The 27,787-nt window shown below is 41.1% G+C and overlaps 1 protein-coding gene across 3 annotated transcripts in view; it reads left to right on the forward strand.

Moving 5' to 3' along the window:
* The window catches only part of macrod1 (mono-ADP ribosylhydrolase 1), a 101,712-nt gene that overhangs the window by 40,626 nt on the left and 33,299 nt on the right, over nt 1–27,787 (forward strand). For all 3 annotated transcript variants that reach the window (XM_026329705.2, XM_026329704.2, XM_026329703.2), the window contains exon 4: nt 17,501–17,530. In XM_026329705.2, coding sequence (XP_026185490.1) covers nt 17,501–17,530 — 30 coding nt within the window. The remainder of the gene's footprint in view (nt 1–17,500; nt 17,531–27,787) is intronic.

A 27,787-nucleotide genomic window follows, 5' to 3' on the forward strand; every position in this document is an offset into this window, starting at 1 on the left:
GGATTCGCTGCTGGTTTTTATATATGAACAATTTGAAAACATTACTTTGGAGATATTTCACTGTTTTTGGACAAATCATAGAAGAGATCAATTAATCAAGACATTATTTTGTATTTATAATTCTCGCCTTGTTATTTATGTAGCTGTTTAGTCTGTATTGGTGCCCTTTCTTGGACAGTTTCACAGCCTCTTGATTTGGTTCTTAAATAAAACATCACTTAAATATGACTTGTTTGAAAACAACCAGTCTATTTGTATATTCCTGGCAAGTCTGCCCCACAGTCCCTTTTTGCATAAGTGAGAAAAATCTCAATTTTAATGGAACAGAACATAGCAAATTTTTTGTTTTTACAGTTATTCAATGCGTTTTAGCTTGCACTATTTAATCAAAGGTGCTGTGTTTCTGAAGCCGCCTGTGGCTGGTTTAAAACTAGGTAAAGGAACAGTTCAAGTGCTCTGAAATTATCACTGCTGCTCAAACAAAAGCTCACCTCTGAAAATTTGTGTGACTCCTTCTCTCCGTGACCTGCCTGCATCTCCAACACCGCTGCTAACAAATGGACTGAACCACACAAACTCAAACACACACTCGGACACAAAGCCGTAATGCAATATAACACAGCCTAATGCAGGGCCATTGTGTTTGTGTGTGTGTGCGCATGTTCACACGTGTGTGTCAGAAAGACTCCTAAATTGTTAAAACCTTCCCTTGTGTAATGCATCTCTCTAATGTTCTTATCTGGCATCTACTGTGGTATACATTTATTTCAGGTTTTCTGGGGATTGTATTTATTATGTCTTTTCAGGCCAGCCTCAGCCACAATATGGCATAGCCTCAATTATATAAAAGCACAGTTTGTCTGAGCGCCACACTGCCTCCTACAATAGATTGCATAAGGCATAAACTAGAAAAGACATAAACTAGGCCTACATAAAATCCAATTTGAAATTTTGTCTAAATCCATCCGTTGGTGTACTTATCTTTGGGTTTAAAGATTGTTCACTTTTTAAAACAATGAAGTAGTAGCGAGTAGACTTTCTCCAAAACAAAGTCTACACATTAACTCAACAAGGAAGTTGAAAGATGACTAACTCCACCTCTTGCTGCTTAGCACATGCTGCCTGAGAAAAAGCCACAAGGAGTAGCAGTATGGAACCAATCTTCCCTCTCAGAAAGTGATTTAAAACAAATGACACCTGTCCATAGCATTACTGTCGTTTGTTTAATGTCATGTTCGTTGACAGTCCTAACTTTCTAATTTGCATATTGAGATTGTGTCACCATGCAAGCAGAATGGAGATAATGAGAACATATTAACATGAGATGTGAAAGCAAAGGCCTGAAGATCAGATGTCATTAACTATACACAGATCAGATGTTAGTAACAGGTGTAAATGGGAATTACATGATTTGGTGAACCTTTCTGATATCCACAGGCTTTTTTTTTTTTTTTTTCAATTAGCACAGACAAACATATGTGATGAGAGATGAGAAAGGCTTAACATTGGTGCGAGCATTATCTTCTTGCGTGTTGTTTCTGGCATTTAGGAATCTAAAAACTAAGATTAACCTAAATTGCCACGTACTGACTATTGATGCAGTCATCGTCAGTGTGATTGTTTGCATCTAAATGAGCTTTGTGTGCTACCACTTTTTCCTAAGGATGACAAAATGTTCCATAATCTTCAGTAAATCATCCTGGGTGGTATTTCAGTCTGAATTTCTGTAAAGCTGTTTGGGATACGGTTATGAAATCATAGTTTCGGGGGCAGTTTGAACTCTAAATCTGACTACAAGTGCAGTGTTTCCCACACACAGGCTTTAATAAGGCGGGGAGTCTGGAAACATTAGTATGCAGGTATATTTTTGAGAACCATATTTAAAGCAGGCACTCCCCTCCCCTCCCACTGCTGTTCATTTGGTTTGTTCTAATTGTATGAGAAGGGAATACAAGGTTTTTTAAACCATAGAGAACCTAATACTTGTATATTTTGTCTGACTGTGTGTGCGCGTGTGCATGTGCATATTGTTTTTGTTTTTTTTGGTCCATTATTTATCTCTGAACACTATGGGTTTTCCATTTCCTTTCTGATGTATGCCATGGCCATGAAGATGACAAGACAATTTCTTCTCTTGCTGATCAATAAAACACAATCTGATCCAGTTCAATCTGTCTGACTGGTCAGTGGACTTAACCATTTACCTTCCAGAGAAAGCACAAGCTTTTTCAATTAACAAATCAGCCATGAAAAGGGCACAAGCCAATCAAGGCCAGCATAGGCATCATCCATTTGTTATAATCAGGCATCGACGTGGACGGGTACCAATTCCAATACGGCAACATTAATAAAAGGAAATGCTAACACCATGCATGGATAAGCGTCAATACGCTTAGTAACAGTTAAGTCCTGGTTTTAAACTCAATTATTTAGAATTAGCAGTGAAACATTAATGCTGAAAGTCATGACTGTAGGAAGCAAAGGTGAGGACAGTAAGGTACAGTATGGGCTTGTAAAGCCCGGCTTTTTTTAAAGTAATGAACTTAACAGCTCGACAGAATTTTAAAATCATTCAGGTAGGTGCGTTAGATTAAGAGGTAAAATTGCTTCGGGACAGCAGACATGCTGCTTAGATACATCTCTTCTTCTTGACACCTGCTGTTCTGCCACAAGGCCCTGACCCACCGTCTTCAACTCTGATCAACATTACATCCAGTCACTCGCTGGTAAACTGGACAAAATGCCCTCACTACTCAAAAATCCTGGGGGTAGTTTTACCCTGTGGGGGGTACACTGGTGCGGTTTTAAATTTCATATATATTCTTCAACAAGACAGGTGTAGATTATAGGGACTGTCATTTCAGCTTTTATATCAACAGTGGAAAAAAATGACTTAATGTGTGCAGACTGTAATTCCTCTCAGCTCCAGAGGAGTGTTTTAGAGTCTTCCAGCTCACTGTTTTAGTTTTATAGACCACAGCCTTACTGTTTTCAGCAAACAGCTCTAGTAAATCCACTGTGTGTACCAGAACCAGGCAGACGAAGTTAGTGACCAGCCAGCGAACATGGTGGAACATGTAGCTTCTAAAGAGCCACATATTTCTCTCGGTGAACACCAGCTGTGTAAAAGGCAGCTGTTTGCTAACAAGGCAGCTGTTTGCTAACTTATCATGAGCTTACGTTTTGGTTGTTGTGTTTTCAACTTGTTGAATTGCCCCTTAAGCAGACAAAAAGATTGGAGGTGCAGCTTTAACAATCAAAAGGACGTCAAAACAACAGGGAACCATTTTTTTTTTCATACAATATTGAATTAACTATTCTCCAGTCAAGCTCATCAGCTTCATCCACCCATGCCCAGTACAGATTTAGTACTCAGCTTCGATATCATAAAATCTGCCGAGAGAATCAGTCTGCTCCTTCCACAGAACAGCATAAAAATTATCTATTGCTTTGGACAATTAGGATGATCTCATAAAAAAGGCAGAAAATCAGGCTGTTATATTTTAATATCGTGGTAATTCTCGTTTATTAGCCTGATACTGGCCTCATATTGGCATCAGCAACCTAATTGCACGACTAAGTCAACAATTCTAATATAAGAGGACTAAAAGCTGCTTAAAAGATGAGATTAATCTGTCAGAAATAAATCTTAGAGTTCATTTAAGGGCCACACACTGGGGGCCTAAAAAATTTGGTAACAGCCGACACATGCTGTGCTCAGTGCGTCGGCACTAACATATATTTTAACGCACATGCTGTTAAAATAAAAACTTAACAGAAGCTTCACACAGGTGGTGAGGATTTTAAACAGACAAGTTTGCTTTGGAGGTGTCGACAGGCCCCCTTGTTAAGATGAATGATGCCTTTAACAGATTTCAGAGATTGAAAAAGACAGCAACAATACCAATGTCTGCCTGACTGTGAACGCCTCCGTTCCCAGGTTTTATTTTTTTAATTTTGTTAAGCAATTTAACAGCCTTTGAGAAGCCTATTGTGTTTTTTCCCCCAAACCCTTCTTGGTTTATTGTGTTTGAAATAGAGAGTTATATAAGCAGTGCTCCTCTCCTACTGTCAGATGGGTGAATAAGAGGAGATCAAAAGGGAGGCGATAGAGAAAGAGTGTCTGCTGCCTTCTCCTCTTCTTTATTCTCGCCACATTCTGCCAATGTGCAGTTCCCTCTAACTGCATGACTTGCCCTGGATTTGCGCTTTCTCTCTGCCTCTCTAGGACATTACACTTTAATCTCGTGTTCTCTGTTGCTCTCTCTTTTTCTCTCTTGCCCCCTTTTTGGTCTCTCTGCCTCTCCCTCACTTTCCCTTGTTCTCCGGCCATCACTCCATCCATCCATCTCTGCCTTTCTTCTTTAATCCCATATTCGCCACCGCTCTGGACCCGAGAATCTCATTCTACACTGTTGTCTCAATATGGCCCTGCATGACCGCTAATCCTCTGGTTGTGTATATATGTGTGTGTGTGTGTGTGTGTGTGTGTGTGTATTTTGGTGTTTACATCAGTAAGAGATGTTAGGCTGAGTTTTGCTGAGATGAGTAGGATGACGCAATATTTTGTTTGTGTGTTTTTAGTCTAGTTGGTGTTCTGCACAACACGGCGCATCAAAGCACATAGGCCCTTGTGTGGTTGTGTGTGTGTGCGTGTGTGTGTGCGTGCGTGCGTGCATATGTGTGTGTGCGCGTGCGCAGATGTGTGACTGTGAGTGTGAGTTGAGGTGGGGATTGTCTGTGTGCGTGTGTGGTGGGGGGTGGGGGGGGGGCGACATTGTCATGAAAGAAGGGCATGTCCATTGGGAGACAATCTTAGCTCTTGTGACGAACGCAAACACACATGCACAGAAAGACCACACGCAAATACACACACATGAAAAACACACTGCTGCTCACACACGGGGGATAGAAGGAGGCAGCAGGAGAGATGAGATGAGAGAAAAAACACAAGTGGGAATTCTGTCTCTTTACAAAGTCTAATCTCTCACTTTAATCTCCCTATGCCTGGAACTCTCTGAAGCCCTGCTGTTTAAATCTCTGCCTTTTTGTATTGACTTTTCCTGTGTAAAGGCTGGTCCGGCTGATAGCTGCACTAATGACACACATCCATCCTTAGTAACAATCACACTCTCAGACAACAAGAGTGTGTGTTAGCACCAACATGCCACCACCATCACTAATAAAACAGGGTAAAAGGTCTGACAGACTAACCCTTTCCCCTACAGATACACACCACCATCCACCAGGAGCAGACCGTACCTTTCCTATCCATTCTCTGCCTCACTCCTGCTCGCTTCCCTCAGGGCATCCTTGTCAAATCATCCCCTTCAAGTTGATATTTGAAGATAGTTAAGTCCCGACCAGCAGCCGATACGAGCCCGGGCGAAGGCGCCGGAGAGGGACGCGGAGGATGTTCGGTCTGGCCGCGCCGAGGCTCCGCGATGTGAACTAGTTATCTCCCACCCTGCTGCTCCTCGGTGGGTTCATGCGTGTGGAGCGAGCGAGCGAGCGAGTGTGTGTGTGTGTGTGTGTGTGTGTGTGTGTGTGTGTGAGTGAGAGAGAGAGAGAGAGAGTGAGAGAGAGAGAGACTAACCTCGGATAAAGTCCCGTTTTTTCCTCTCTCTCCCTCTCCCACGTCTTTTTACTGCCGGTTCTCGCTGTCACTTGGCTCCTTTCCGCCGACATCTACCCTGCGTCAACTTCGCTACTTCAACTCCAAAACGGCTTGTCATAACGTCAACGTTACATACTCCTTTTTTAAATTTTTATTCCCCTTCTCAGAGGTTTCGAGTCTCTCCCTGGCCGCAGAACAGCGGCAGTAGGTGCGACTAATCTCTATTTCCACCTCGCTTTATCCCCGAGTCTTCAGGGCGCCCCAGTCTTTTTAAATAAGCCCACTGTGTGTTTAGTAATGGCTTGACAGGTGTCGCCTCCAGCGCACACTCCATCCTCCTCCTCCTCCTCCTCCTCCTCTTCTTCCTCTTCTTCTTCTTCTTCTTCTCCCCTCGAGGCTGCCTATAAGTGTGTGCGTGTTTGTGTGTGTATATGTGTGTATGTGTGTGGGGGGGGGGGTCTCCGTTACAGCGGTTCAGCAGGTCGCCACGGTCCAGCAATTACCGACAACTCACCAAGCCTCAAGACTGACAGGTGCGCGCACACGCGCACACACGCAGGCAGGAGACAGGAACTGGTGGTGCTCTGGGGCATCTGGTTTGGGGGCCCTTTAGATGGAGATTGAGTCCTCCAGGGAAGGGAGAAGAAATGGTTCTCACACTTGCAATAATGTGGAAAAGAAACTTGGCTTTTTGTGTCAGCGTCGGTTTGATTTTTAATGGGATATTGTAACGCAAATACTGTGACTGACATATTGTTTCAGGACCGGGGGAGTCCGAGTCAGGATCTTGCTGTTGCCTTGAGGGCTGGGCTCTCAGCTAAGGACTGGGAGTCAGCACTGCTTAAATTAATATTGATGTGTTTTAATTCAGACTTTGCGACCAATGATTTTTATTTGCCTAAGAGGCATACCTTACAATTAATTTGCATTTATTGCCTTTGGGCTGTTCTCTCACAGAAGACTTACCACAGGTATTAAATATACTGTGGCGTTCACTGGCAGAGCATGAGCTGGCTGGTGTAAAACCCTGGCACACACCCCTACCCTGTCCAAACACGCATGTACGCAGTTTTATGTGCACAACTCTGTGTGGACCCCAGGGTCTGGGTGCAGCTGCACCACCAGCACCCTCTGGCCGTTCCTGCAGAAATAGCTTTCCAGGATTTAATCTGATTCAGTTCAAACGACTCTCACTGTCAGACTCTAGGTCACGGCCAGAATACGACAGTATTGTTGCAACAGGAGCCTGGGAGGTTTGAAGTCCAGTGCTGATTATCTGTAGAATTTAAAACAATGATTAATGACCAGTGTTACTGAACGTAACATAGCCAAAGATTGTTGATAAAGATCCCCTATAGTTATTTGATTTGTGACTGAGATATGTGCTGGGAAATTCTAGAGTTGAAAAATGAACTGTGCTCTCTGTTTTTAAATAACCTCAAACACACAGTATCTTTAGTATTTCTGTACTGCAATTTTTTTCTTACCAATTGTCTGAAATACTGCACATACACAGATATATGCACTGGTACTATGGGCTGATTTATAAGTCGGGGTCATACTCCAGGCTACATGTAACCCATTTTATATTGTAATGTGCAGTGAAGACGGACACCCGGCCTCTCTCCCTGTGTCACCTTGGATTGGCTCCAGCACACCCACAAGTTTTTACACGATGAGCTTTATAACTAAAGGTTGGATGAGGGTGGACATGCTAACCTGAAAGTCTCCACGCTGCAATATGGAACAATTCAAGCCAATATTTCTTCAATAAACCCAATCTATTATCGTCTGCTCTTGTTAGAATTATATCAGAGAATTGTTCGTTCATTTTTACAATCATACTGTTTAGTGAATTGATTGTAGTGTTGTTGCATATCATAATATTGTCCCCCGTCATACATAAACAGACAGTGTTGTTAAATCAGGGGAGGATCATTTAACAATCACTTTAATGTTTTTTCATTTTGTTTTACAGTTTCTTTAATGAAAGTTAGCAGTCATATTCCTACAGGAACTATTACTGAGTCTGCAGTAAATTACTGTAATTTATGGTTGAGTTATCCCTCGTGGTATCTGTTTAATAGCCTTGTGCAAGCAATTATAGTCTTAAGTAAAAGTAGGTTAAAGTATGTTAGCTGTACAATATCTTCAAAATCCCTGACAAAAACATGTTCATGAAAACGAAAACAGGTACGTTATGAGGTGTGGGTGAGAGATTTCTCATAATTTGATTCTGCATTCATGTCCGAAAAAGTCCCATACAAAAAAATGTTGCGAAAAAACAGCCAATCAAAAAAAATAAGTACTTAATATTTCAGTAGACTTCATGTTTTGCAGTGACTACTGTTAATTTGTAAGTAAAATACTGTGGTTGCTGCACTCCTCACCAAACACCACCTGGATGTTCACCTCTGAGTGCTAAACTAGTCTGACCACAGAAGGCCATTTAAAATCTTTATCTCCAAGCTGCCCCGACATGAGCATACATCCTTTGCAACCTCCCTCTGTGACAAATTTGCATGTTGGTCAGAGTGGTTGATCATATCCTAAAGTAGTATCCTGAATGTCTGTGTTAATGACGGCAATGGAAATCTCAGAGAACGTTTCTGAAGATGATGCCAGCGCGAAAGAAAGCTTTCTTCAGCGTTGCTGTTGGAGGTTTAGAAGGACAGCTATCCTGTGTGATAAGCTCTGACACTACATTTCTATGGGATCTGAAGCATTCAGTAGAGCCATTAAAAAAACCTAACCCAGCTCTTTGTTCACAACTATAAGTTTTATGTAAGATATGGATTCAAAAACTCCACCACAGAGCTGCAGAAGCACAGTGTTGTATCTTTGAGACTTGCTGAACTCAGCACTCACTGAGTTATGTCCTTTTTATGTCAAGGATGGACCATTATTGTCCAACACTTTAAAGCCACTCCCCTTAGGAGGCAGTGGGAGTCCAGAATGATATTTTTAAAATCAAATGCTGGGCAATTACCAAAACAGAAACACAAAAAAATACCAATCTCTGTAGTATAACAAACACTGAAAAAAAATCTGATTAAATCCTGGAATCCTGGAGTAACCACACAAGAAGGACCCAGGAGGTGCGCAGGAACCCAACAGTCACTCTAAAAGCAGAGCTTCAGAAGTTCCCTGCAGAGATGGAGAACCAGAAGCAGCTCTCCGTCAGTCAGGCCTTTATGGTAGAGTGGTTAGAGAGAAGTCACTTTGAGTAAAGGACACATGACAGCCCACTTGCTGTTTGCCAGATGGCATTTAAAGGACTGTAGGAGCATGAAGAAAACTTTGGGCAGAACCAAACACTGTGTCTGCACCGCTTATCACCTCAGCAGCAGGAACAGGGAAACTGGTCAGAACTGAGGGAAGGATGATGCAGCCAAATACAGAGTTCTTGAAGGAAACCTGCTCCAGAGTGAACATCACCTGACACTGAGGTGACAGTTCACCTTTCAGCATGACAATGGCCTGAAGCAAACAGCCAAGACAACACTGGAGTAGCTCCAGGACAAGTCTCTCACTGTCCTTGACTGTCCCAGACTTAAACCCCACAGAACATCTGTGTTGAGACCTGAGGATGGCAGCTCACAGACACTTTCTTTCCAATCTGCTGGAGCTTGAGAGGATCTGCCGGGAAGAATGGGATAAACCACCCAAATCCAGGTGTGCAAAGCTTGTAGAGACTCAAAGCTGTAAGTGCTGCCAAAGGGTCTATATAAAATAATGAATTAAGGGTCTGAATTGTAAAGGAGGTATTCAAGTTTTTTTTAAATTAAATTTGCAAACATTTGACTTTCTCATTATGATTATTTAGTGTAGATTGATGAGGAAAATGTCAAAAAGTGAAGTTTTCTGAATCCTATCTGAAGCAGCTGTACCTGCCCTTCAGTTTTCTCCACTGCTCATTTGCATAAAGTTAAACCCTGGTCAACATTGCCCAGTTTCTGTGTTGCTTCAGAGCTCTCTGTCCATGTGACTTCTCATCTTAACATTCATTTGAAATGAGTCACGACCAGCTGCTTTGCATCATATCAGCTTTGCATGTTGAACACATGGCAAGAATATATACTGTAATTAGAAACATTTGGTTCATCACATACCACATGTAAATCTGTTTTCACCCAGATCAGTCCAAGCAAACACAAACTTTTTGCAGGGTTTTCGGTGCACGTCAAATAGAATACAATGAGATGTTTGTGTTGTATAGATGAAACTGTTTCTTGCTGTTCACCGCATGATCTTTGTACTTCTATGTCACAACCTTGAGGTAAAATGCAGTGTCTTTTAAATAGTGTGAATAAGACTGCAGGAAGCTTAAAAACACATTCACAGCAAGTGAGACTCTGGAGCTACATTTGCCAAAGTGCCAAGGAAAGCCAATAAAGCCCAGTAAACACAGATGTAAACAAACAAAAGTGCAATAAAATACATTTCTCCTTAAAACTGAGGAACTTAGCATTTTTCAGTCACTGTACACAGGCCTACACATGTTCTTTTGATCCACAGGGTGGGACAGTCCTTAGTTAAACCAAACCACCCATAATGCAAAATCATTATATAATCATTATATAAAGACATTTATCTTAGTAATTTTTTCATATTTGTAAGGTGAATTTCTTCTTTCAATCTTTATGCCTTCCCCTACTTTTAGGGATCATTTCAGCCCCACTAAAATCTCAGTTAAAGGTGTCAAACTGTGTCTGTTTGTCCTGTGCCTTATCAGTAGCCTTGTCATTTTTTCCATAAGGACACCAGCAAATTGATTGGCATTCTCAAGTGAGCCAACTAAATGATGGATAGAAATTAAATGACTGAAAGAGGTGTAATGGTGGTTAGGACGAGTGGGTAGAGGAGAGAGGGAAGCGGGAGAGGGAGGAATACACAAACAGGTTGCACTGGGGCCTGGGGAATAAGAGGGGGAGAGGGTGCGGAGTGCAGAGAAAGAAAAATAAGATGGAGGGCCACAGAAAGCAAAGGCAGAACACTGATTTAACGCAGAGCCTCAAGGAAACGAGATCTGAGCCCGTTTTCATCATCATTATCATTAATCCTTCTAACATGATCCCACATCCAATCACACACATGCACCATCCAATCACACACGGGCGCGCACACACACACACACACACACACACACACACACACAGGTGGTTAAAACCTAATTTTTACAACAACATATTAGCGCTTTGGTCCTTCCTTTAGTCCCTCTGACAAAGACAACTTCTTTGTCTCCTTCCTCCTCTGTTTGCCCAGGTTTTAAGCATTTAGCTCTTCTCCTTCACTGATTCTTCAGTCCATCCAACCTTCATCCTTTTCTCTCTCTGTCTCTCACTCTCCCTCAGTGTGATTACTTACCTCCCAAGAAAAGCGAGGAAGTACACTCCATCTTGTTGTTTTATGTTCCCAGCAAATTTAGTCCTGCGTCTTCCTTCTCCACCCTCAACTCTCTTTCACTTCGTCTCTGTCTCTCTCACTCACACACTCCATCACCCCTCCCTCCCTCTCTCTCTCCCCCCCTCCTCAAGCCCTTCCTCCATCCCCTGACACCTCGCACTCTCCTCCTCCTCCACTGCCTCCCTGTCAACTTACTCTGCCTCCTGCTCCTCTCCCGCTCTGTGTAGTTGTATAACTTATCACCCTGATCCCTTCCCCACGCCGATAATTGGTATGTCTCGGCAGCAGATGCTTGCACGCTTTATTTAGCTGCTTGGTATTAGCTATTCCAATTAGTCATCTAATATCAACAAGAAAAAGATACTGTCTTTCCTGCGTGTATTCAGTGCCATGGGAGAAGGGAGTTGTGTGTTTGTTTTTGCCCGTGCAACAACTGTGGCCAGTGCATGTGCGCACCCCAAAACGCTGTCACGCAGTTACACTCGATCGATACTCAGTTGGGTAGAGGGTACATGTGGGTTTTAACAGATGGTGAAACACTTTCCCTCGAGCATCGACATTACTGTTTCTCTCTCTCTCTCTGTCTCTAATTAACTATGTTTCAGTAACAAACCTTTGGGCTTTCCTGTCGCTATGGTTACCCAAACACTGGGATGTGACAGTCTGCATTTGCATGTGTGTATGCATACGTGTGTATTTCTGACTGCTGGCAACTATGTGTGTGCACGTCTTAGTGTTCACACTCCTTTGTGTGCGTGTACTTGTATATTTCTACAGTATTTCTGTCTCAGTGTGTGTGTGTGTGTGTGTGTGTGTGAGAACATCTCTGCAGTTGCGTGATTGTGCATACACATGAGTATTGGGGTTGCTTTGATACGTGTGTTTCCCTACAGGGCTCAGAGCCTCGTTCTGTCTCAAGCACCTATGTATCTACACCAAGAGCAGCTTACATGTGATCACTGATAATTTATCACAGGTCTATTGTACCTTACATAAGATTGTCTTAATAATTATATAATCCCATAAATAAAGATTATGAGCATGGTGAATTTAAAATGGGCAGATTAAAATAAGAATGACTTCTGTAACAGGGAAGGTAAAAGATGAACTTGAAACTCGGCACACCTTCCCTGGAAAGTAAAATAAGATGAAAATGGGATGTGGGATTGTAGTTTTTGCACTTCCTGAGCTGCCATCTGTGTGTACAATTATAATCTCGGGCTAAAACATCTTCAGGACTCCAAGGACCTACTAGAGCAGGGATAAGCAGTCAACCCTGCATTGGCATACAGAGAGAGAGGAGAGTACAGTTAAAGACTTAGTATGCTCCATGTGAACTAGGTTGAACATTGTGTTGCTGGCCGCAACTAAACGCATAAGTGTGATACATATTTAAAATCTATACACTCGAAGTTGGTGTGAAAAGCTGCCTCCCAGCTGCATAGCACTGCCTCCTTGATCAGTCTTTTGTGTGTTTTTGTTGTCTTGATTCATTAAACTATACAAATAATGATGACACTGCACAGTCTCTCCTTAAAGGCATTCATGGTGTTGTAAACGTGATGATGCCTTAAACTGATGTAGAAAGGTGTGAGTGGGTGGGGTTTCAGATGCTGTTAAGCCCTATTCAGACCAACATAACATATAACATGCACACACACACACACACACATCCCTTATTTATTTGAAAGAAACACTTTGGGCTCTGGTGAAAAATAGCAGGACAGTCTGGCAAAATTTGAGTCTAACTCAACTTTTCAACTTCATCTGGCAATGTGCTGTATTGGGTAATCAAATATTTTTATGTGCACATTCCTGGTAGATTACTTTGGAAGGTGAGCTATATTTCAGCAGGACAAAAATGATTGCCACTGTGATGACTTTCTAGAGCAGTTTTACTGCTCTTTTCAAATAATATTTTTGACCACCATGCATATGTTGTGGCATCTGACAGGGCTTAGAATAGACCTTTTTTGCTCAAACTGGCTGACCTGGATCACACTTTGCTGTCTAAAACCTGTAGTGTCACAGTCTCACCACCTTAGCTTTTTTGTTTCTTAAGGGGATTGTTTTTGATCTGAAAACCCCACTCCAGCAAGAACTTTGTTTTAAATATAGAGGGTCCCTTACAGTGACCAGGAAGTCAGATCTTCAAATCCCATAATCCCACAAATACTACACTGAAAACAATGTACTCTCCAGTTTCCTAGTACTTTATAGTATATTTTTTTCTATTTCTGATGATAGCTGTCAAGGTAGTATTACCTCTCAGACATTTCCAGCAGCTACAAAAGAGTGTGATTGCAGAAAAAAAATCAGTTGCTGCCAGGTTTCGGTGTCTGTCCTTTAGAAAGAAAGCAATGGGCTATTTTGCAACAGGCATTTATCACTTGTACTGGGAGGAATCCATTGCAGAGAGAGCAGAGATACAGATTTCTGCACTGATGGCATCCTCAGTAATACCAGAAGGTGATGTTGCCATAAAATATATAAATATTTTCAATAACAGAGAAGACTTTTTTTTTTTCTTTTTTCTTGACTGTAGAAATTTCACTTTCACTGTGAGAATGTGTTTGGGTTTTATTGCGATGACATTATGGGAAATGTTGGACATGAACTTACATAGAAGTAGACAAGACGACAGCAGGAATGCAAGTGGAAAAAAAAAAACCATTTCAAACTGCATCACAAGATAAGACCTGGAACGCATTAAACATCATTTACTGATACATAACAGTAAAAGTGTCTGTGGACATATTTTTCATTTAAAGTGCACTGAAAAAAAAACCACTTAGGGCTGTTTTCCTGATTCTTGTCAGGATTTATCCACCTGCTTCATGTTGTTAAACTGCAACAGCAATTTACATTCTTCCTTGTGTGAGTTGTCCATATGACGACTACCACAATATTCCATTACAAATTTAAACCAATGTTAATTTTTTATTAAAAAACACACAGTGTTAGTGATGAAATTGAGTGTGGGTATTAAATAAAAAACGGTGCCCTTGTCTGGACCCTAAATGTTGAGCAAAAAGTAAAATGAATAATTTCCATATGGCAGCTGGTCGCACACACTCGCTGACATTTATGATTCACTTGATTTAAAAATCACATAAACTACTGACTCCCACTGCTAACTGTAAACCAATGGACAAAACTACATCACTCCTCTAATCTATGATCGGTAGACTGATGCGAAAAGGTAATATGAACTATGGGCGACATGTCAGACCTGGCACCTGATCCTAAATGCAGTGGAATAGTGTAAACTTGAAAGATTTCGTCAATGTTTTCCAGAAGTAACCTATTAAACTCCGGATGGTATAATTCAGTTGTTCCCACTGTTTCTAAACTGTATGATCTCTAGTAACTCACGCATATACACTTACTGATACACTCCATCCATCCATCCATCCATTATCTATACCTGCTTATTCCTATTTAGGGTCACAGGGATATGCTGGAGCCTATCCCAGCTCTCTCTCAGGTGGAAGGCTGGGGTACACCCTGGACAGGTCACCAGTCCATCACAGGGCCACATAGAGACCCACAAAGACAAACAACCTCACACACACACACTCACTCCTATGGGTAATTTAGAGTCACCAATCAACTTATGTACATATAAATAACAACATATGTAACAAACGATTCATATTATACCATCACTCTGTTGCCCTCAATTTAACTCTTTTAATACAAATGATCTTTTCATACACAGAATAATTCCAGCCATTTCTTCTTCTGCCATCCTCTTGATTGTTGTTGAGCTGCTGTTACCTAAACTCAGAATTTAAAAGTGTATTTATGAAGGTAGTCTTTTAAATTCTGAAGGACATGATGAGTTTTACTCATGGTAGCCTAATGTTTGTTCAGAGAAAAAGGCAAAATGGACTGCCTCAATTGACTGATGTACTGTCAGAATTAGTGCAGTGGAAACAGCTATTACAGTAAATTCATAGTGAGTTTACAGGTACAGATGGAAATAGAAATAAGACCTGGGTCACACTGCTCCTGAGAATATGCAATATTATAACTGTGTAACGCTACACTGTCTTATTTTTCACATAGTTGATTTCTTTTGGCTCCTAACAATGATCGTCTTTAACTTTACATCACTAATTAATTAATTAAGTAAGGAAGGACTTTAGATGTGGGCACACATAGTGACGTTCAGTCCACAACCAGCTGCACTGTGATAACTGTGGTTCCGATCCAGACCACTGCAGCTTCTCTCCTTAAGGCAGATATGGCTTTCCTTAAAAAGAAAACCTTTCACTTGTCAGGGGTTCAGATGTACTTCATATGGCCTAGGGCATGTTACTCAGCATGGACGACTGCTAGTATTAACAAGAGCGAGTCTGTCATATCACTCATATGTACAGCTTGCAGTTAATCAGCAGAGGATGAATGAGAGACTTACTGTCATGGATACATTTTATTTGTCTGGGCATTTACATCCATATGAGCTTTATTCACTTCATCATAAGACCTGTCAGCTCTCAGACAAGCTGTGCACCTGAAATATTCTTACATTCTTCTGTTCAATAGCTCATTTTTTTCCCAATTCATGCCAATTCCAATTAGAGAGTGAGATATTCAGTCTGGGAGATGTTAGTGAGACAGTTCACATAGAGTATATAGAGAAGTATCGTGTGTTTAAAAGCTGATATTAAGTAGGATTTATCATTAATGAGATAGTGGGGGATGGTAAACATGTTGAAGAGTGGAGGATTCTTGAGAGAGAAAACAGCTGTGGGATTTAGTCTCTTTTCCTGTCTAAAACCAATTTGCCTGGTGCACAGTCTGAGTGCATACCCAGCTGGCACAGTGCCTACTGGCAAAGTGTAACTAAAACCAGAGATGGCCCCTGTGTGTACTGACGTAACTTTGTCTCTGTCCCACGCAGTGAGATTATGTGCTTATCAGATTTTCCTAATATGGCCACAGCATCCAAAATTTGATCCAAAAGCAGAAAAAGAATTGGAAAACATCATTTTCATGAGCTTATGGTCAGGTTTTAGGTTTCTCAACGTGCTGCAGATGTCCCTGCGCTGTTCACGCCACGCGTTTGTGAATATGTGTGTAAGGGAAACATTCGGATATGGCATATGTCAGAAGCAGCCGGCTTTATCACCCCGCCAGTAATGTACGCTCCTTAAACATGTGCACTGACTTGACTCAGGTAGGGAAGGTAATGGTTTGGAACACAGTGGCCAGCCAGAATGGTAACATTAATACACTACTTGTCTTGCTGCAACAAAAAGAAGCTCATTATATTATTTTATCAAAGCTACTGTAACCACCTTGTTATCGATAATAAAAAGTCTCTATGTGATCAAAGTTTTTCACACCTAAAAACACCTTAAAAAAGTGTTTATTTGCCTTTGTTCTGAAGCCTCAGCATGAGTTAGTGTTGCAGGCAGTGAAGCTACTCATTTTTGTTGTGCAGCGCTTCTCAGTCCACGTTAATGGGACTCTGAGCCTGCTGCTTCTCATTTTCTCCATCTAATCAGAGACTCAGTTACACCTGCAATGTCAGGTGAATGCAATTAACTTGCTGGTTGGCAAAACCAGCAGTACCGTGAGCCCCGAGGACTTGGACTGAGAACCGTTCTTGTTGAGAAATGCTGACACCAATAACAAATTAGATTCTGAGGGACAGATGTGGAGCATGCATTTCCCCCCAGCAAGTAAAAACAAACAAAAGCCTCAAGTTATTTTTATACACAAAAGTTTGCACAATTATATATAAAATTTGATGAATTCTTTGAGGTTTTGAACGGCACTTCTGTGGACACAAAAGAACAGAAGTCATTGGTTAGAAGGATTATTTTTTTTTAATCCATTTTATATAATTCATTAAAACTGGCAATGCAAATTTGAATCCAGCCATACTTGGGCTACAATGATTAATTTCATTAATGATGAATGTGTTTATTTTTCACTCAAAAACTTCCTGTAAAAATACTCCAAGTTCATGTCTTATGTCTGACAAACTATACAAAACCCAAATATATTAATTCTGTAGCAATATAAAACCCATAGGCAGAATAAGTTTTCACATTAGTGGAAGCTGGAATCATGGAGTGTTTGATATTTGATTTTAAAAATAGTTGATTAGTTGATCTGTTGATCAGCCGATCAATTATTATAATCATTTCAGCTCTCAATCGATAGTTTTAAATCAGTTGGATGTTTGTTACTAAGAATGTGATTTTCCTATTGTCAAGCAAATTATCACCACTGCTTGACTTCAGCAGTAGTCGATGTTGCATTATGTGCTAAGTGCTGATGTCTTTTTTTTCACTAACTGTCTGTAACTCTGATTGATTCACAGAAGATTATATAGTCACAGAGATTTTTATCTATTTTTGCTTAATTAGTTGAATAATTTTCTCTCACCTGTTGTTAAATCGCTTCAACTCACTGTTTTTGGATGTGTATTCATAAATATTTCTGTCTCGTCTCTTTCAGCCAACAAGACTCTGCTCGGCGGAGGTGGAGGTAAGTCACAACCTGTCTGATTCACTGGTTGTGTGTCCTTGTGCTTTCCAAAATACTCGTAGGCCCCAGGTGTTATTAATAACACAGCTTTGTGGTGCAAATAGTCCTCTCTGAATGCAAAATCATTTAAAATGTCATGCTTTTAATCAGGGGGAGGCAGTGCAATTTAGTAGCCAAAGGAGCATTTGTATGCAAGTGTTTTATTTCTTTGTATTTAGTAGCAGGTAGCTCTTTGTTGTGGCAGGTGTTCGAGGTGTGTTTGCATGCTGCACAGTGTGTGTCTGTCTGCTAGTGTTTGTGTGTGTGTGCGCACGCAGGTGCAAAGGCGATGGTTCATAATTTATGGGTGTGGAGTGCTGCTGATATAAACAGTCATTTTTCAGCGTATTGTTGACTCAGTGCTTTGCGTGTGATGTTGGACGTCCATGGTTAATCGATACTTGTAATAAATCTGTACTTCAAATGCTGCAGCCACATTTGCTCAAACATGTACACACACTCTTCTCACCCTGTGTGTGTGTGTGTTTGTTTGCTAATGCTTGCAAATATGGGTGCTTGTGCGTTTGCCTGTGGTTGTTTTTCTTTTTCTTCATTCGGACAAACAGCTTTAGCCTTCCAGACCATCTCACTTGCTCTGCCATTTTTAACCTTCCCATTTGTATGTGTGCGCATGCATCTGCTTTTGCTTTCCAGTCTCCATGGTGACATATCTTGTGGAACACCTGTATGTGTGTATATGTGTATATGTCAGACCGTAGCAGTGCATTTGCCTGCCAAACGTACTTTTGTCTGTTGTATCTGAGTCCTGAGTATCCACAAACACACACACATATATGCACACACACTCGGGCTCCACCCTTGCTGATATACACCAGCTGAGCCTCAAGCCATAAAAATGGACTGCACACTCCTGGGTCCTGTTGCTTCACACTCACATGCACACATATGCTGTCAAGCATCTCGAGATCTACAGTATCGTTTGATGTTGTCCTAAAGTCTCTGATGAGCCTACAAAGACAGATGGTTTCTAGAGAAGCTGTGAGTGTGTGTATGGATAAGACTGTGTGTTTATGGAGAATGTGTTTGTGTTCAAAACTCTGGTTTACCGATTTGAATTTTTTTCCCCCGTTTATTTAGTTAAATTTGACCACAACATCTGTTTGAACAACATATGTTTTTGCCAAATGGCTAGAGAAGACTTCATATTCAACAATCTGTATTTGTCTTTTTATGTTCCTACACCACTCCATGCCAATTTCTCTCTCACTCAGTTGAGCTCTCTCATCTATTTCTTTTTGTATTTATCTTCCTCTATGTCTGTCTTTCCAGCTCTGTCCTTAGGGGTATTCTAAGGCAGATAGTGCCTACAGTAGGTGTTAATTAGAAAGAGAGGTAAGGGCAAAGAATGGAACAAACAAGAGAGATGGGAGGGAGATGATGTTTAGAACGAGAAGGCAAAAAGACGAAAGCAATAAAGGTCCAATAGTATTTAGGAGACAGTCGTTTGGGAAAGACGAATGCAAGAGCAGAGCCAAGTAGAAAACACACAAAAAGCATTTAGTATACAGCTCCATTTGCAGAGATCCCACTCTGCACTTAATAACCAAATGTTCATTCAGCTGTAGAGAATGTTTTTTTTTCATCAGAGGTGTGGCAACATAAGGTCTTTACAATGCTTTACTACTCTGTCTCAAAGGTACCTGTGTAAATGTCATTCAGTTAGATCAAAAGCACACCTGCCGACATTGTTTTCGCACTTCAGTCTGGAGGAGTGCTGAGCTCAGGGCGCGCATCAACAACAAACTCAAGGGCAGGAAATTAACCTTTTTTATGTCCACTGGCTGCAGTTGCTCATTTATTTCAGAGCTTATCTGCCATTTCAACGTTTCACTGCTTTGATTGATTTTCCAAATAGAAAAAAAAACCCAGATGATGATTGGAGGCTCAGTCAGCCAGACAGTTACCATCAGTTTTGAGCTTTCTAAAAATATATCTTTAAATTAAAATGGATATAGCCAGGATTCACACTTTTAAGTTTTTATTTGGTTCTTCTTCTAGGTCACCATATGTCAGTATGTGCCTTTGGGACGTGCGGTGCACTGAAGTGTTTTTCCACAGGTTTGTGGCCCGCAGAGAAATATCAACTCACAGTGAAATGTAAGCAGCGAGGATGAGAAGCCGAACCTATTTCCCACATTTCAAGCCACAGTAAACAATTTTCAAGGTGGAAAATGGCAGTGTCCTATTTCATTTGTTGCAGAACCATGGATGTTGTCAGTACAGTTTAACATGTGAGTCCACACCACGTGAACCTGCTCTAGTATGCTGAGGATCGAGTTGCCTTGTTTCATGCTTTGTTAAGAGAGGAAAATGTCAGTTCGAGCTGTTACTGAGTCATAAAAATAGATCTGTCACATTTCTGTTACAGTATTTTGATTTGCACATCAGCTATGACTCTACACAGTATCATTTGATTGCTTTTAATGGATTTCAGCCTCTTGTGTAAACATGTCAGGTGTTCCTATGGACTCAGTTTGGCTTTTATCAGGTGAATATTAATCCAATATTCCAATATTCAATGGCCGTGAAGAGTCACCTTTCTAGGGCGAGTACACTATAGGAGATGGGGAACAAGATTGACAGTCGTAATTCTGTTCAAAAATGATGTGAGTGTAAATGAAGTCGTTGCGGTACGGCTGAGCAGTGTTTAGCACTGTCACTGCAACAAGGTTGACAATGGTATCCCATCTGAAGCTGAGCTCTTTTTGTGTGGCGTTTTCATGTTATGAGATACAAATGCTCTCTGTGTTCAAACCTTACTGAAATAATTTTTATCTAATCTAATGTGATAGAAAGAACTGTCGTGCCCCTAATGCTGGCCCACTGTGACTGAAGGAAATAAACTGATTGAGGGGACACAGAAGTTGATTTTAATCTGATGATGTTGATTGATTGAAATTGTCCTTTAATGTGGATAGGTCACATTTGGCCAAAGCCCAATCTGCTTAATAAGAGCAGTATTGATGGTCATCCAATGTGTTGAATTTTGTATATCAGAAGTATCTTCCAAAATTAGCCAGTTTAGTACAAAATGTGCATTTTGTGTTGCTACAAACAGTGTTTCCTTACTGAAATATTGGCGGATCATTGCTTCCTGGTACCACTGCCAGGATTAAGATGCTCACTTGGTTTGTCTAACTCAGAGAGTGCAGCTTCATATCAGCTTCTACTCAGTATTTTTGCATTTTTGCACCAAACAGAGACTGCAGATTTTGTTCCCCCATCATTAACAGTGTGTTCGCACTATGACAGGTTGACTTCAAAACATGGTCAATACACACCTAAAGTTTTGATTTATAGTGGATTTTAAAATCACCAGCACAGGACTAGGCAGGGTTATTCTACGTGATCAGTCTCGTACCCTGTACTGTGCTGACATATTTTTCATTTACATTGTGAAGCGGAGCAATGGTGGGCTCCTGTGGCGTTATGTCCATGTAACTTCTATTTCACCATGTCTCATTACTGAACTGGACTTCAGTCATGCTTTGGCTGTGTTTACGCTTAAGGTTTACAGTGGAGATGGCTTTTCTATATATTAATTAGTTTTTCTTCAACCTTCTTAGCATTGTCTTCAGTATCACCATCAGAAACTTTTGGGAGACTACACTGTAGCCCTGATGGTTAGTGGTAATCTGTAGGAGAAGCATGTCAATATTTTAGAGGCTAATAGTAATACAGCTTATTGTTTTGGAGCATTTACAGTATGTTCTTGTATAATTAGTAATTCAACCTTGGAAAGTAGGAATGATGAAAGCAAACAATACTGTAACTCTTGTAGCACACATAAGACATGCAGGCATTGTATTGAAGGAGAAAAATCTGACTCTGGACTTTAACACACATAGCATACACGTCTGTTGTCATTCTTGCAGCAAATGGGATCATCTACTCACACCCCTCACCTGCTATGATGTGCTGCACTGGTATAATAGCAACCTACTGATCAAACGGAGACACACAGTTACAGATCACACAGATCCTGCTCTGGGACTGTGGGGACAGAGTGCACAGGATGTGAACCAGCCACAAAGACACTGCCTGGCAAATGATTGGTTTAGGCGTTTTAAGACATCCACACCCAGCACACAATAGATGAGCACGAGCCCAATTAAAATTTCATCTACTTACATTTTTTAATTTGGTGGGGGAAAAGGGAACAAAAGCCTCTTGCAGAGCTAAAAAGCCAGGCTGAAATTCTATGTGCTGTGACATCTATAATCAGTCCTCCAGAATGGGGATGGGGTTTGATGCCCTGTGCTGAAACTGTCTCTGCTGTGGTCCCCGTGTGTCTGCAGCCCTTTCCTTGTCTGGATGAGGAGAAAAATGCAGGCGGGGGGCAGGTTTGTCTGCTTGCCTTTCAGAACAAATGGATACAAGAGCATCTATTGTGAATGGAGGGAGAGAGCAGAAGATTGGTTTTAGGGCGCGGAGCACTTAGTGCACCTTCCATATACAGACACTGTTCTCTGCCACATACATAAATTAGCTTTTTTCATCACTTAGCAACAGTGTTGTTTGTGTGTGGGCAAGTTAATTGTAGTAGCATTTAACAGGTTGCTGCATGTTTGTCTGCATGTGTATATACATGTGCATACATAACTGCGTGAAGCAGTGTGCATGTGGGTGTGTGCATTCACCACCAGACCCATCCTAAATGTTGCCTTGGCAACAAGCTGACTGAAGTAAATGAGTGTCCTGGCTCTGCTGAGGAATTGTGGGAAAGCAATATGCCAACGTTCCGCCCCATTAGTTTGACGGACAGCCTGTTTGGCCTATAAGAGGTCAGTTGGCAAGGGCAGCCACATTAGTATTCCATAGGAGAGACTGTAGGATTGGTTTTACTCTAATGTCAGTCCACCTGTGTGTTTGTGTGTGTTGGTATGTTTTCTTGTGTGCGTGGGTGTGTTTGTAAGGATGGGTGGTGGGGGTTTGTAGGAAGTAAAGCTCGTCCTGGCAATATAACATTGCAGGCAAGCGTGTGTGTGTGTGTGTGTGTGTGTGTGTGTGTGTGTGTGTGTGTGTGTGTGTGTGTGTGTGTGTGTGTGTGTGTGTTTGTTTGTGTGCCCTGCTGGGGGTTGCAGGCTTCTCGCCAGGTAAGCATATCGCCAATTATCACTTCCCAGTCCCCCTTCTTCTCTGGCTCCCTCCCTCTCTCCCCCAGAGTCAGTCAATACAGAGCCTGTGAGGGAGACGCGATAAGACCTAAACTGGTCAACCGTCTGCTCAACTGGCTGGTCACTGGTCTAAAAAGCCAAAACATTTTTAACCTCTCATGTTGCATCCATCTCCACATTACTCCTTCTTGTCTTTGAACACTCACTAAACATTCATCTCTGTGTCATTTGTTTTTTGCTTCCCTCACCCTCCTCACTTACTCCCCCTTTTTTACACAATCCCCTTCCAAAACCATTTCTTTGTCCAACTGTGCTCGTCAGTCCCCCGTCTCGTCTTTCTCTATCTGTTTTGTGTCTCTCCATCTCTCCATTATTTTTTTTTAAAAATATCTCAATCCCATCTCTCATTCCCTGGTAAACCTAGCTTGAGTAATATTAAATGTTGATGTGATATTTTGTATGGTAATGAAGGCTAAATAATGAATTCAGTTTTTTAATATGGAAATGAGTTTGTCAGTTCCTAAAGGATTTTTTTGTGCCTAGTAATATAAATTAAATTCATGACTAATTCATAATGATCCATTCATGCCTGTTGGTGGCATTAGGTGTGGCCAATTATGGCTGATTGTTGAGTAGTTCAGGTACCCCATTTGCATGGGAGTCAATGGAGTATGAACAACTAGTATCCTTTGACACTGCAGTACTGCGAATTTGGTTACAGCTTCCCGTCTCCATTCTAAATGAGGGATGCATCAGTACAGATACATGGGGCTGTTTGTTGAGCTGATATGAGTTGGACTTTACTATCTCCAAAGAAGAATTGATTTGCTGTGAGGGCACAGATAAAAACTAAATAAAAACACAAGCCACAAGCGCATAGGAGACACACACTGCATATGACAAACACCCACAGTAGGTGAATATCACAGAAGACAAGAGTTGTGCCTGCCATTTATTTGAGTGTCTGAATCTGAATCCTAATCCTTAATTAGTGTCTTAAAATAGTGACTAAACATTCCCACTATGGACAGAAATTGTGTTACATGACATTCTGCTAAAAATATGCAACGTGTTGCATTTTATAGAAGCAAAATTTACTAACTGGGGACTCCACACTTGTCAGTGATAACTAAAAATAACGACGAGCCAGAAGCACAGAAAATCTTTGTTTACTGCTCAATGTTGAATGTCTGTTATATAGTCAGTAGCGAATGAATGAGCGAGTGATTTCAGGCACAGCCTACAGCCATTTCCGCAGCTCAGGCACAGTCATGCTTTGAGCAAAATGTTAACATGCTCACAGTAACTATGATAACATGCTGATGTTAAGCAGGTATCATTTTTACCATGTTCCCCATCTTAGATTAGTGTGTTGGCATGCAAATGTTTGCTTATTAGCATTAAAAGCTAAATTGCAGCAGATGGGAATTTAGTCATTTAAGCCAAACAACTGACAACTGATCTTGAGGGGAAAATGTCTGAACCAAATATTTTGGCAATGCATCCTCATATTGAGATGTTTTACTCAAAACCTTAAATATCAACCTGGCAACCTTGGAAAAAGGTCAGAGGATCACAAATCTTTAGGATTCCTCTGGCTACCTCGGATATCCATCCATGATGATCCATCCAGTAGTTGTTGAGACATTAAAATCTGTGGCCCACACACTGACTTTGCTGTCCCCAGAGCCATGGCACTAGTGCAGCAAAACCTCAAGCCAGCAGCACATACTCCACAAATGACAAATGCACATACCAGAGGAACATCACAGAAAAAGCAAAAACAAAAGGGGCTAAAATAAAGCATCAGTATCTCTGGCAGCGTGTGTGGCATTGCTGAATTAAATGCAAAGCAAATCCTAATTTTCATTTTCTTTTTATTAATAAATATTTTATGAAGGAAGATGGATTTTGATTCAGTCATTTCACCATTCACAGCATGACCTGATGCACTCAGTTGATATTGTTCTATGGAAGTAATAGATAATATTGATGCATTTGGTGACAGGCCATCCTTGAGCACTAATATACTGTACCTGCATATATGTGTCTGCTCTGAAGAAGTACTGCTGCTGCAGCTTTACTTCAAACGCATCTTTCATTTGCACTCCCCTCTGCTTGTGAATTCCCCCTTCATATTTCTGACCGCATTGAAGTGACAGAACAGTGTCTGAATCCACTCAGTAGTGTGCAGTGCTCACGCTGGGCTATTACACCGGCTCCCACAGAGTCAGAAGTTACCACAGTATGAAAGAAAGCTAACATGGGCTGTCTTCAGTGAATGTAGTGACACACACACACCTATTCAGTCTCTCTGTGACTCCCACTTCTCTAATTTACAGAGGTGGGAGATATTTATTAGCCATGTTCACATGGTTCTTTCTTTGTCGAGAGAGAGAGAGAGAGAGAGAGAGAGAGAGAGAGAGAGAGAGAGAGAGAGAGAGAGAGAGAGAGAGAGAGAGAGAGAGAGAGAGAGAGAGAGAGAGAGAGAGAGAGAGAGAGATTTAGGCTCCTGTCTTCTCCTTTTAATATGGGTTGATCTAACTTAAACATGAGAACATCAAAGACTCCACTAAGCGCATTTCATGTGAAAGTGAATGTGGTGGCATGTGGAGTCGAACTGACATTACTTGCAGCTAAAAGAACAGTATGTGCTGGCTGCAATTTGAAGCTTTTCACTACCTGAAATAAAAATAAAGCACGAAGGACGCTGCAGTGATGTCTCCATGTAGCTCCATGAAGGATCAACATGGTGATATCTAATTTTAAAAGTAATCAGATTAGTTGCATTTGCCAACTACAAGCCCAGCAGGTGGTTGGTTTCATGCTCCTCCTGTTTTCTCTGCAAAGTACCAGGGACACAAAACACAAAAACAAGAAGCCCTTTTTAAAGTGCTGACCCACAGACTCTCAATACGGTGCCATATTAAAAATGGATGCCAAACAGGGACAGGTGTAGGGTCATTTTCTTGGTTTGTGTGTGGTTTTTTTTGTGTGTATATGTGTGTTTGTTGCCATTACTATCAACTTCTATCACTGTCCTCAATCACTACAGCTAAACAGCATCTCTCCTCTGCTGCTTGTATTCAGTTGTAAAACAAGTGTAAGCAAATATTATTTCCGTGAAGAGAAGTTATTTCCACCACTTTTCAAACCAGCTGGATTTTGGCGAATGTCGCAATTTCGTGGGTCAAAGATCTCTCAGATTTACTCCTGGAGTGACACAAAGGATCAATTCATGACCAAAATTGTTTCACATAGACTTCAATGGGAAACAAATCTGACTGCACCTTAGGGAGACATATGCCTCATTATGTGTCTGAGGGTTATAATAATACACAGGGACCAGTGGTTAGAGATTCTTTGTGGTCACCTGCCCTCATACATGTCATTAACATCCAAACAGCTCTTCACTGTTAAAACTCTTGTTACTTCATCTATTCGGATGTTATAACTGTATGCACACACACACATGCTCTTGTGTTTATTGCATATTTTTATCTGTTTTATCTGCAAAAGCACATTAGAGTGCAGTGGTGTATGTGTGGAACTGAAAGTGGTGCAGTAGTTAGGTCACATTAGGACACTGCAAAACATTGTAACTCCAAGCTACACAGTCAACTCCTACAAACTAGAGAAAGGCCAGTTTGACATGCACAAACATGCCTTGCGTGTACAGGCATATGCAGTGTGTTTGTATCAGACATGAAGCATGAAATAAAAGATATTATGCGTTTACGTTTCAGTTCAGTTTCCTTTTTTTTTTTTTTTTCTAATTCAGATTTTTTTTTCTTTTTGCCTGTTTCCTATTTTTACATCTGCTATTCTCCCTTGTTCCCCTCCCTTCTTCCCTCCTTCTCATTTTCATCTCTCTGTCTTATCACACTTGTTCTGTATTTCAGATTCGGGCTGCATCAAAGTTAGTGTGTGCAGTCTGTGTGTGTCTGTGTGTCCCCTCAAGGACTCTTCACGTACATCACGTGTATAAAAACATGCGTATTACATCTGTGCACAATTACACACACACACACACACACACACACACACACACACACACAACTTGACTATGGTATCTGAGCTTGTTTCTGTGCACCCTGAGGAGGTATCCAGTGTTTGGGGCTCAGCTTTCACACCTTCACACTTGTGCCTGCTCACAGTGCGGCCCAGTTCGACAGGGCACAGCATGTAATGGCACACCACAGCTCAGCGCCGTATGCAATGTGCCAACTTAATACAGTAATGTTCAGATAGCACCAGAGCCCCGCCTGGAGATACTTAATTTGGTGAAACACACCGCTGTAACAGCTGGTCTGCATACAGTCAGACAGAGACAAAAGCCACAGGCCAACACGCTGAGATGTGACATATGGATGGGTGTTACTGTACTATTTTCACCAAGTGCTCACAACTTTCACAGTGCTGTGACAAACTTATTCCTGACAGATGTCTTTTATTCTAAATTAATTTTTTTGCTGTTTTTTTTTTTTTTTTTTTTTACGTAATTTTTTTCACACCAGACGTGCATTATGCCTCCGTATTCTTTCAAAACAAAAGCAGTCTTAAGGCAGGATATTTGAGTATATACAGCCTATCGACCATGGTTTCTCAAACTGATACTTAGAGTCTGCATAGTAATTTGTTCTGCCAGCTGCATTTTTGGTGCTCTGGATTACATTGAGAAGTGTTACAATTATGTATAGCATAAAATGTTACAGCATGTTGGTCGATCACTGACTCTTGGATCAAAACAAATCAACATCCTGCTTCGGATGTACCAAAATGCCGATCTATACTTGCACACAATTTAGTTGACGTCTGCCTCTAAGTCAGACCTCATGTATATGTGTGTGTGTTCAGGTAGTGATTTGAGTTACTCCATGATGAGTTTCCTTTATATTCTGTGATTAAACAGATTTGAATAACTTTTTTAAAAAATTTCTTAACATCACAAATAAATGCTGGTTTTCTTTGAAAGCTGCAAGATCAACACACTGAAGAATTATAAAGTGTAGATAAATCCTTTTGGTTGTTGTTGCAGTTTGTCAGGAGTTATTGCATTTAAATTTGTTGTGCCTACATT

This window comes from Mastacembelus armatus, chromosome 10 (assembly GCF_900324485.2).
Source record: "Mastacembelus armatus chromosome 10, fMasArm1.2, whole genome shotgun sequence".
Lineage (NCBI taxonomy): Eukaryota > Metazoa > Chordata > Actinopteri > Synbranchiformes > Mastacembelidae > Mastacembelus > Mastacembelus armatus.